This window comes from Rhinopithecus bieti, unplaced genomic scaffold (genome assembly GCF_001698545.2).
Source record: "Rhinopithecus bieti isolate Rb0 unplaced genomic scaffold, ASM169854v2 scaffold_757, whole genome shotgun sequence".
Lineage (NCBI taxonomy): Eukaryota > Metazoa > Chordata > Mammalia > Primates > Cercopithecidae > Rhinopithecus > Rhinopithecus bieti.
Window position 1 is genome coordinate 1,149,059 of NW_016803289.1, and position 11,965 is coordinate 1,161,023.

The 11,965-nt window shown below is 39.7% G+C and overlaps 1 protein-coding gene across 15 annotated transcripts in view; it reads right to left on the reverse strand.

Annotated features, from left to right (window-relative positions):
* PPP2R2B (protein phosphatase 2 regulatory subunit Bbeta) overlaps window positions 1–11,965 on the reverse strand; it is a 493,312-nt gene that overhangs the window by 98,600 nt on the left and 382,747 nt on the right. For all 15 annotated transcript variants that reach the window (XM_017872305.1, XM_017872296.1, XM_017872303.1 and 12 more), the window contains 2 exons: window positions 8,820–8,917; window positions 5,830–5,995 (listed from right to left, as the gene is read on the reverse strand). In XM_017872305.1, coding sequence (XP_017727794.1) covers window positions 5,830–5,995; window positions 8,820–8,917 — 264 coding nt within the window. The remainder of the gene's footprint in view (window positions 1–5,829; window positions 5,996–8,819; window positions 8,918–11,965) is intronic.

The following is an 11,965-nucleotide window of genomic DNA, read 5'->3' on the forward strand; positions in this document are numbered from 1 at the left end:
TTTTGCTGCTTCTATGGAGTCTCCAGCTGGAAACTACCTTTCTCAGATTTGTACTGCCCCAGCACTTTACACAACTTGATGACACCTGTCATTCTCCATAGCATTGAAACAGAGAACTCCTATCCCTACAGAACTTCCATGAGAACTCCCATCCCTATGCATGTCATGCAGGCCAACGAAATGAGTAAAAAGGGCTAAAGGATCTGTGGAACTGGAATGACATGCCCTACATGCAGGCTTTTAATTTTTTTATTTATTTATGTATTTTTTTTAGACGGAGTCTCTCATTTTCACCTAGGCTGGAGTGCAGTGGCACGATCTCGGCTCACTGCAAGCTCCGCCTCCCGGGTTCATGACATTCTCCTGCCTCAGCCTCCCGAGTAGCTGGGACTACAGTCGCCCGCCACCATGCCTGGCTAATTTTTTTGTATTTTCATTAGAGGCGGGGCTTCACCGTGTTAGCCAGGATGGTCTTGATCTCCTGACATCGTGATCCACCCGCCTTGGCATCCCAAAGTGCTGGGATTACAGGCGTGAGCCACTGCACCTGGCCTAATTCAATTATTTAAGGAGACAAGATCAGGCAAACAAATCATGTCTGCTGGCCACATGCCTTAGTGGGCTTTCCTTATCAGATCCAGTGTACATTTTTTATACTTGTTTTAACATATCTTTCTGAAGGCAGAAACTTAGTTGCCTTCTTTGTATCTTCCTCTGTCCTGCACAAGGTAGGGTTTGGAATTAGACAACCTTGGGCCCAGTGCCCACTCTGACGCCAGTCACATGGCCAAGGACGGGGATTCCCAGGCAGTGGGTACATAACCCTTCCTCCCTTCCTCCCTTCCCTCCCTCCTTCCTTCCTTCCCTTCTTCCCTTTTTTCCTTCCTTCTTTCTTTCCTTCCTTCCTTCTTTCATTCCTTCCTTCCCTTCTTCCTTCCCTTCCTCCACCCTTCCTCTCCCTTTTCTTCCCTTCCTCTCTTCTTTTATTTTTAATTGAGATAGGGTCTCACTCTGTCGCCTAGGCTGGAGTGCAGTGGTGTGATCATGGCTCACTGCAGCCTCGACTTCCTGGGCTCAGGTGATTCTCTCATCTCAGCCTCCAGAGTAGTTAGGATCACAGTCGCATGTCAACATGCTCAGAGAATTTTTGTAGTTTTTATAGAGACGTCGTTTTGTCGTGTTGCCTAGGCTGATCTCAAACTCCCAGGCTCAAGCAATCTGCCCACCTTTGCCTCCCAAAGTGCTGGGATTACAGGCATGAGCCATCACACCCAACCATAACTAGTATTTCTTAAGCAACAGGTAAGATTGCCAGATTTAGCAAGTAAAAAAGTACAGAACGCCCAGTTAAGTTTGAATTTCAGATAAGAAAAAAAAAAATTAGTATGAGTATATCCCTTATAGTTCAATCTTACAAAGAAACAAAGAAAGATGGTGCCTCAGTTTCTTTATTTGTAAACTGGGGAAACAGTATCTTCCTGATGGGGCTCTGATGAGGATTAAATAAATCACAGCATGGAGAGTGTTTAACACAGTATTAGGCTTCTAATAATGGTCCACAAATGATAGCTTTTATTAGAATTAGCAAATTGGGCAACTATCTTGCCATAATAACATGTTGCTCTGACAGCTTTAGCTTCATCCCTCGATAACATCAGCACATCCTATTTCTTCTCTGTAACACTGTCGGGGAAGAAAAGCCGTCCCTCTGGGAATTCCTTCCTCTTTTGCCCCTTGCTTCATTCCTCCACTTCTCCTCACCTGACTTTTCACCACCACCTCCCAATTCTCATGCCTTTGGGAGGACAGATCTTCTAAGTAGGAGATGTGGATCACAGTACCATTCGCCTTGAAGCTGCCAGAAACAAATGCCTTGTTCTTAGAGGTCTTAATGTACCACATTGTGAAGTGGGCTTTCGGCAGCAAATAAGTGCCCCATTTTCTTGATATGGGCATCACTTGGGCTGCTCATGTCTGACACACTGGCAAGGCTGCTAAGTGTATGATTTGTGCGCTCTGAATTGTGCAGTCACCCTGGCTTGTGCTGGAGCAAAAGGAGATCCTGCTGCATACTGAACTGCTTTTTAGGGTGAGAAAATGAACATGGGCCATATTTACACAGTCACGTGACTAGCTCTTGATCAGTTATGGCTTAGAACATCCCCACAATTTTAATACCAAATTTTTTTTGTTGCGTGGATTTGGAATGTATCCCATCCCCTTTGCAAAGTTAACATTGTATATTTTTCTTATCATGAATGACAAATTGCTATACAGAGAAACAGAGAAATCATGGGTATAACGTAAAGAATAAAAATCACCAACAACTTCTCCAGTCAGGGATGATCATCATCAACATTTTCATAAATCCTTATAGTACTTTTCTATGTACTTTGGGGTAGAATCCAAATCTATAATATTGCACATACAGATTTTGTATTTTCTCATTTTATTTCCCTCTTTTTGTTATACAAGTGGTACATGGAATGGTTATTCAAATAATCATATCGGGGAAGGGGTGGGGGGAAAATAAAATAGAATAATCACAAAGGTAAAAAAAACTCCCTTAATTCCACTAGAGATATCTATTATACAAATTTTGTGGTTTTTTATATTTATGTATACAATTATGTAACTGCTGTTAGTAAACATAATATGACATACTTAGTTTATAGTATGCATTTGCCTAATCATATTTATCTATACCAACATCTATCCCTGCAAATATACTTATAGGGATAGAATGTATTATGTATACTATAACATAGTATATATGATTTATAATAGTGAGAATTTGTTAACAGCTAAAGGACTAATAGTAGGAGGCTTACTAGTAAACTACAGAAGAATCACGCAAGGAAATACTATGTGGCCATGATGGTATTTTAGACTAACAATTGGGAAGATATTCCTGTTATTAAGTGTTATATTAATAAAAACCTGGTTACAAAAGAGTTTGCAGAATATATCATATTTCTGTTAAGAAAGATTTATTCATGTCTTTTGCTTTTTTCTTTAAAAGACTTAACAGTGTTCTCTCTGGATGGGAACACTTTTATTATTTTGTTTTGCTGTATTTTTTTTTTTTTTACATTTTTTTTTTTTTACTTTTTTTTTTTTTTTTTTACAATGAACTTGTACTAGTTTCATAGTGAGAAAAACAAATTCAGTATATCCCCCCTTCTCATTATAGGTATTAAAGTGGAAGTAGAAAATGAGATAAAACAATGTGTTTTTATGTGGTAAATAATTTGAGGGTCTAGATTCACAATTGAATGTTGGTTTCATTTTTTATCGAAATTGTAAGGTTGAAAATATTTTCTAGCAGAAAGTAAAATTGTTCCTAACTATAATAAGATAAGCAGTATATTTTCTTAGAGATAATTGAAGGTGAATTCAATGCAATTCCCCATGGTTGGGTTGCCTGGAGTCATTCTTGACTTTATTATCACACTATTTTTCTTGACTCAGTGTCTTGAAGCTTTGTGAATAAAAAAGTCTAAGGAACATGTGACTGTTAATATGAGTAATGACTTTTTCTTTCTTCTTGCTGGTTCTCTGAGTAGTTTATCATCACTTGTGGCAGCTTTTAAACACAATCTTGTCATCTATCTTCATTTTCTCTTTTGTACAGTAATTCCAATTGTCTTCCATTAATTTTGCATGTTAACCTATTTGGCCTAAGGGGATTCTCAACCTCAATATTAGTATAAAAAAGAAAATTACATAAGAACATGGGAATTTTTCTTAGAAGAATCATTTTGAGATGCTGTTGGCATATGAAACAGTATCCCAAATGGGAAGATAATATCCTTGTTAATCAAAAAACTATTTAAAAACTCAATTAACAGAATATTATGCTATATAATTAATCTTCATTGCATTTCACTGATTTTTTCCCCATCCCCCCAACAAAGTAGTTAATAAGTCCTTGAGGTTTTTTTTTGTTTTTTTTTTCTTTTTTGAGATGGAGTCTTGCTCTGTTGCCCAGGCTGGAGGGCAGTGGAGTGATCTTGGCTGACTTCAAGCCCCGCCTCCTGGATTCACACCATTCTCCTGCCTCAGCTTCCCGAGTAGCTGGTACTACAGGCACCCACCACCACACCTGGCTAATTTTTTTTTTTGTATTTTTAGTAGGGACAGGGTTTCACCGTGTTAGCCAGGATGGTCTCGATCTCCTGATCTCGTGATCCGCCCACCCTCGGCCTCCCAAAGTGCTGGGATTACAGGTGTGAGCCACTGCGCCTGGCCAAGTCCTTGAGCTTTAAATGCAATAATCAATAGGCTAAATTTGATCATATAAAGTAAGTTAGCTATAGAAGACAATCAGACATTTTCCTCTGCCTGAAGTAAGTCAAAATCATCATAAGTCTCTTTTATTCCGAGTAGTGTTGAATCTGCAAAGCCTGTTAGTGAAACTTAAATAGCAAAAGTAAAAGGAAAGAAATTGAAACAAATTTATGTGGTTTGGCTTCCAAGAAATCAGGATTGCAAAACGTAAACAGAACAATAAATAACAGTTATGAGAAAGAATCAAACTACCTGGAGTCTGGAAAAACAGATGAGTAGAGATCTGGTCATGAGGAGATGAGATATGCTTGGATAACCCTAAAGCAGTTGCATCCGAATTGTCATTTTTTAGACTTCTATGCTGGCTTTATATTTGAGAGATTTGGTGTTCAAATGCATTAAATAACTTGCCCCTTTTTTCCATGGGATTAATATGAGACTTATTGTAAAAACTTTACAAATTAAAATGACAAAAGGAACAAATTGGCAAGTTACCCATACTGCACAAAAATTAATCATGATGAACCTTATGTTGTATTTCCTTCCAGTCTTTAAAATATTCATGTATGTTTGATCACATTATTGACATTTTATTTTTTCACTTGAAATATGAACATTTCCCTTTCTTTTTAAATCCCTTGCTTCTTGCTTCTCGATTTAAATTAAAATGTATATTCCTCATAGATTCACATGTGAGATAAAATGAATCATTCTCCAACTCATTTTCTTGGGAGAGGGTGTTTAATTTTTAAATATGAATCCTTTTAATTGTTATGCTATTCAATTAGCACCCTTTAACATCTGACTTTATGCCAAGTTGTTTTGAGCTTAGATGGTTTCTTTTAGCAAGGATTTAAGAACCTGGAGGTTAGGTAATTCCACTGTATAAAGACTTACCCAGTGATTAAGTAATTTGTCTCTCTATTCAATACCCAACATCCTCTCTCTCTGACCTATTTATGTCAACTCCTCTTCATCCAACAAATGGTGTTAAGTATGGAGGGAGATAGGGAAAGAAACCCTTTCTTGATTTTTTTTTTTATAAAGTCCCTATCTCTTCTTGCCTTGTGCTCCTATCTTAGAACTTAATTTTTGTCAGAGAGACACACAGCCATCTGCTTTGCAGACCCTAAAATATATTTAGGGATTAATAACTTCTATTCAATATGCCAACCTCACAGAGACAGCATGTCGAGTTTCCTGAAATGTATTCCCAGAATAACACTCAGTGAATCTTAAGACAGGAAGTCACATTCCAAAAACACCTGCAAATAATCTGCAATAGTTGCAAACTGCAGATAATGGGTCTCACATAATTGGGTCATACATTTAATATTTTAAAAAACAGTAGTTACTATTTAGTGAGGGCCTAATCTGTGTGTGCCAGGCACTCTGCTAAGCATCTTGCAAATGTTATTTCTAAGTTTTTCAACAGCCCACATGGTTCAAAGGAAAATTGAGGTTAAGAGAGATTGAAATATATAGTTTGGCCGACTGTATCACTGAAAATACCAAACAGGAAAAATCACTTCCACCTACCATTAGTAGACAGAAGAAAGTAAGCTGCATTCTGCTGGGGGAGCCATCTTATTTTATTGATTTTTTCTTCTATTTCTAAGCTCTTCAGGTAATCGAACTCGGGTTCATGGCTCTGGAATGTGCTGTAAACATTGTATTCACCCCTACGATGAACCTGATTTTTACTCTGTAAGAAAGGAAAAAAATACACAAACGATTAAATCACAGTAGCCAACTGTAAAACTCGCCAACTCCCTTCTTTTTCTAGCAGTCATTGGGGGTGGGATGAGGGCAGGGCCACTAGCACCTCTGAAAAAAAAATTATATAATTATACACATGAACTTCTGTACTATCATCTAGTATATATAATACATAGAAATATATTAAAATAGAACAAAATTTTAAAATCAATATAAATAGAAGTTCTAATATTTTCTTTGTGCATCCTAACAGATGCTGCAGTCACCCATTGGAGTGAGCCATCCCACAGTGGCATTCGTAAATACTTACATCGAGCCCTTAAAGGGACTACAAAGTTGTAGCATCTGTGACTTTCATTGGCCTTGTAAGATCTCATCTGACTCTCATGAAACCTCTGAGGTAGGCGGGGCAAAGAAATGGACAAAAGAGGCTCAGATATTAAATGACTTCCCCTAGGTCTCACAGCTCATAAGGAGCAGATTTGGGCCTCAGATATGCCCCTGCTACTTTTTTCTGTTTTTCTTTCCAACATGAGTGACAAAGCAGACAGGAGCTCAGGGATGCTACCTGCATCATTAAGGAATGATGAGACTTTACCTCTTGGCTTTCCTCTAGCACTGATTATGCAATGAGCAAACAACAGGGACTACATACATGAGAGAATTAAACACAAGGGCAAGGGTCTGCAGAAATGGGAAGAAAAAGAAAAAAAGGAAGAGAAGAGAAAAAACAGGATGTGAAAGAAAGAAGGAGAAGAAGAGGAAAGTGGAAAGGGAAGTTTTATTTCAGGTATTTTAGGTCCTTATTACCAAGAGCTTCAAGATGCAGGCTTTGAAAAACTCAAAAATTCAAATATGAGTCTTATTAAACGTTTGTTATAAAAGCTTGACTCTTAATAAAAGGGTTAATTTCCAACTGTGTATTTCTAGGTGGATATAAAATATCCAAACCCAAATCTCAACTTACTAACCAGCGAGAGTGCTGAACCCTGGGTGTGAAATGTATTTGTGCGGACTCTCTGGGAGTGTGCCTCCTAAGAATTCACTCCTGGAGTTCACCCACTGAAGTCAAAAGCAGGTCTGCCCTAGATGACGTCACATGGGTTTGTTTCTCAGATTTAGTGCTCATTTTAATCCCAAGACTGGCCACAAAGCTTAATGCTTAATTGCAGGTTCTTTATCCTCATTGACATTTATTTTTTTATTGAACAAAACTACCCTGCTTTAGAAAATGTGTCCCCCATCATTCCACTAATGAATCAGGCTTCCCAAATATTTCACTAAATTAAAATAGGTGAAACCTATAAATAGCTAACAGAAAATGTAGAGCAGAATATTACTGGCAACATGCTGCCTTGGGTAATTTATGCTAAATAGCTCCTCCAGTTCCTCTTTATCATCACTGCGAACCTAATTGGGTTTTTTTTTTTTTTTTTTTTTTTTTTTTTTTTAAAAAAAAAGCTGGAAAAGGAGGTTTGAAAATCAGTGTTCAAAAGACTTTAAATGCTGACATACTTGGTACTATCCTGCTCATTTGCAGAGAGAGCCAGTCCACCTTAACAATACATTTATAAGAGTGTTGATTTGCTACCATCCAAATCAGACTGTCAAGTGTGTGTAGTATGTGCCAGACCAATTAGCACTAGGCAGCTCTGGAAAAGCAGGAACAATTCCAGGTCACGAAGAGCTATTAGTTTCTACTTGCCAACCACATTTTCGTGTTTCCAGGGCCAATGGAATAGGCTGGATGCCTGATTTAATGCTGAACACTTGAATTTATACGGAACCCCGAGGGATTACGATGCCCTTATAGAAATTAATTGCAAATAATGTGCAATTACCAAATATATCACCTCTAAATGAGGCTTTCCTTTTTTGAGGGGAGGTGTAACGCAAATGGCTTTGAGGCACAAAGCAGGCTTTAAATTGCTAGGGAAGTCTCTTGTGAAACCTTCCTCTCACATTGGGCCTCCCTCACGCTTCCTGAGTGCCCAGTGAATCTCAGAGGCAGGCAGTGGCAGATGGGAGAGTTACTAGAACACAGACTGGCCTGCTGGAAGCTCCAAGACCATGCCAGGGGAGGCCAAGGAAGTCAAATTGGGCCATAATTCCATTCTAACAAACAGAAGCAGACACCAAAAAACTCAATTTATATGAAAAAGAGAAACAATTCCTAGTGGAACCCATGTCCCAGGAAGAAATGGGTTTATGAAAGTCACTGGAAGTTAGAACTCCTGCTCAGAAATGGTCCTATATGTAGCACTCAGCTTCAGAGGCCTCTGTGTCACCTACAGTGATACTGTGATGTGTGTCATATGCTTTACTCAGATGCCAGTTTGTGGCCTTTAATCCCTTTGGTGAGGCGAGCTATCATTTTCTTCTCTCCTGTCCCAAGTTGTCCTCTTCACATCTGTTGGCAAATAAACTATTTTTTTTTTTCTCCTACATATTCTGGCAGCACCTGAAATCAAGGGAGACTGAATTTCAATGGCTCTATGACAGATCCCACTGAAAAAGGAGGAGTTATGCTCAACAAGCACCCATGGAATTTTGCAGGTCAGGCTATCAGTGAAGTTGTTTTGAAGGTGTAACATCCAGGCTTAGAAAGATAAGGCCATGCCCAGAAAAGGCTCTCTTTTACAGGGCTTTTATGAGTCTGAATGTAGAACTGCTGATGTTAATGACTTTTGGCAGTTTTAGTTTTCGAGCAAAGCAGCAAGGTTAAGTGCGACACATAAGGATTAAAGAACAGTAGGAGGCCTCCTTTAAAAAGAGAAGAAAATGGGCATTTTGCATTCACCACCACTTACCTCCTGCTCTCGTTGAAATATTACAACCCGACCCCCCTTGTCCCCTGTCGCTAGTAATTCTCCCGTGTGGTTGAATTCTACCGTAGAGATAATGTCAGCTGCAAAGAAGAAGACAAAGGCAATTTAAGTAACTGCACACTTACTTTGAAAGGATAGATAATAGATATACTTTTCTGTGCATTTAAGGGCTTAGGGCTTTGTCTCTGCAGTGGAATTTACAAGGATATTATGTTCTGGGTTTTAAATGCCACCAGAAGTGGCACTTGGGAAGTAAATTTCCTAGATGCCCACACTGCACTGTGGTCTCCTGGAACATCTGGAGAGAATAAAAGGGAAAAGCACATTTAGACCCTTTTTTAAGTAAGAGAAAATTAACTTCATGATGGCTGAAGGAAATGGTGATTTTCTTTGATGATTTCTACCAACCACACACCCTTCATGTACCCATGGCCTTTACACCAAGAATCTTCCCCACACAGGCTTCAGTTGTGGCTATTCAAATCAGTCCTGGGGGCGCTGATGAAGCAGGGTTAGGATGCTTGTAGCTCAGTCATGGAAAATGGAGGAACAGAGCACAAAGAAATCATTGGGAAAACTCTGCCAGTCAATAATTCAAGGAAGGAACTGATGAATGCTCCAGCTTGGCCCGTGCCCCTTCTTTTTTTGTGAGCCCAATGCATCCTTTGGAAGAGCATGCCTTATTTCAACCCCAGGAGAAGGGTGCTGAGAAAACAAGGTCACAAGGGCAGAGAAGTGAGGGCAATTTGTACTCTGTATTTCTAATCAGAGAAAATGCACAGGGACCAGGAACTCAGATCACAGATAATTGCTGACGGAATGCCAGCCTGCCAAGTCTTTCTTCCATGCTGGTTACCCCTGGAGGAACATGGACAGGTAAATTACCTATGATTGGATTTATTAGGGCTATTTTTAGAAAAATGTCAGAGGTTAATTCCCCCACAATTATTCCCCTGCAGGGCTCCAACAATTGCTACCAAGAGTGCAAATGAGTTAAAAAAAAAAAAAAAAAAAAAAAAGAGGCAGGGGAATTATGACTATGGCCTTTGACAGGAACATTCTGAAGGTAATATCTATGTAAGGATAGCGAAGGGGAAACAGTGAGGTGGAAAACTAAGGCAATTACCCCTGAGTAATTCTGATCTCAAATCTTACTCTTATATCATCATTTCAGGATTTTCTTTGTATGCCTGATTTGTTCAGGTAAGTAGTGTAAAATTCTCCACTTCACATATAACTGTTCTTTCCATGTATGAAAAGGCTCCTTATGGTCATTCATTGTGCAGAAGTTAACAAAAATAAGGTATAAACCTTGGTCACTTTCAAGCTAGACACATTTAAAAGAACAATTCTTGATTTCTTGTTTTGACTTCTTAGATGATTGACCTCATAGATAGCAAATTCAAAGCCCTACAGGGCCACAAAGTAACATAGGTGAACTAGAAAGACTACGTATGTCTCCTTTAAAGGGGCAAGTGGCTATTTAGCTTAAGCTGATTGGGGCCATGATTGCCTGTATTGCCATGTATTGCCTGATGTTTTGATTTTTTAAGTATATATAGGAAGCTGGAAATCAAGACGTTTACGCAAAAATCTCTTAAAGTTTATATATTGGCAAGTATTTTTCTTTTATTTTTTTTTTTTTTTTTTTTTGTTTTGAGACGGAGTCTCGCTCTGTCGCCCAGGCTGGAGTGCAGTGGCTGGATCTCAGCTCACTGCAAGCTCCGCCTCCCGGGTTTAGGCCATTCTCCTGCCTCAGCCTCCCAAGTAGCTGGGACTACAGGTGCCCGCCACCTCACCCGGCTAGTTTTTTGAATTTTTTTAGTAGAGACGGGGTTTCACCGTGTTAGCCAGGATGGTCTCGATCTCCTGACCTCGTGATCCGCCCATCTCGGCCTCCCAAAGTGCTGGGATTACAGGCTTGAGCCACCGCACCCGGCCGGCAAGTATTTTTTTCAATGCCATGAGAATGAAAAAATAATCATATCTGTGGGCTGAATATGATTTGTGGGTTATCAGTTTATGACTTCTAGTGTACAGAGTCTTCATTTGGAGTAGGCTATCTTATTCCAATACTGATGCTCTTAACTAGAAATCTAGTTCATTTTCTCAAGAAGACTCCTCCAGTGAATGCTACCCTTAAGGAAACACAAAATAAGCAATATGGTTACTAAGTTCCAGATGTAAGTTTAGAAGGTCCATTTATGTAACCAATGCCCATGAATTGAGAACAAAGTCCAGGCAGTGAGAAAGTCAGACACCTCAAGTGAGTTATTTGACCACTTTCCTTTGTTATAGTTTGCCCATCTTAGCAAACCACTCCCATGTTTAGAGGAGAGAAGGCATCTACTTAACATTTGCAGTTGCCTCAGATTGCCCTGCTTGAAAGCACCAGTGCTAAGTTACACTTCTAACATTAACCACTGCTTCTGACTTTTCAATGAGTGGTTAGCAAAGGGTTATTCATGGGGCTTCCCAATTTGGGTAGAGCCTAAAGCAGGCATGGCTATTGCTTTTCACCTTGGTCTTTGGTCAGGTACAAAGGCTGGTCCAGTTCAAGGCTCTTAAACTGCTTAAATACTAACATTTCTCAGAAAGAAAGAGTAGCAGGAAATAATGAGAGGGTGGTGGGAACCAGTCCTGAGGTTTACAATGCCCAGCTCTTGGTCTTAGAGCTATGTTCTAAGATTCTGCTTACATGCAGTCTATGCCCTTTCACTGGACAGTGACTAATGCAGAACACTAGAGTTCTGGGTGGGGTGCAAGGGTCTTACAATGAGAACTAAAGATGGGCCTTTCCTTTTGGTCAAGTTGGGTATCAGAAAAGAATTAAGGAGCAAGATGGCCGAATAGGAACAGCTCCAGTCTCCAGCTCCCAGCACGAGCGACACAGAAGACAGGTGATTTCTGCACTTTCAACTGAGGTACTGGGTTCATCTCACTAGGGAGTGCTGGACAATCAGTGCTGGTCAGCTGCTGCAGCCTGACCAGCGAGAGCTGAAGCAGGGCGAGGCATCGCCTCACCTGGGAAGCGCAAGGGGGAAGGGAATCCCTTTTCCTAGCCAGGGGAACTGAGACACACAACACCTGGAAAATCGGGTAACTCCCACCCCAATACTGTGCTTTAA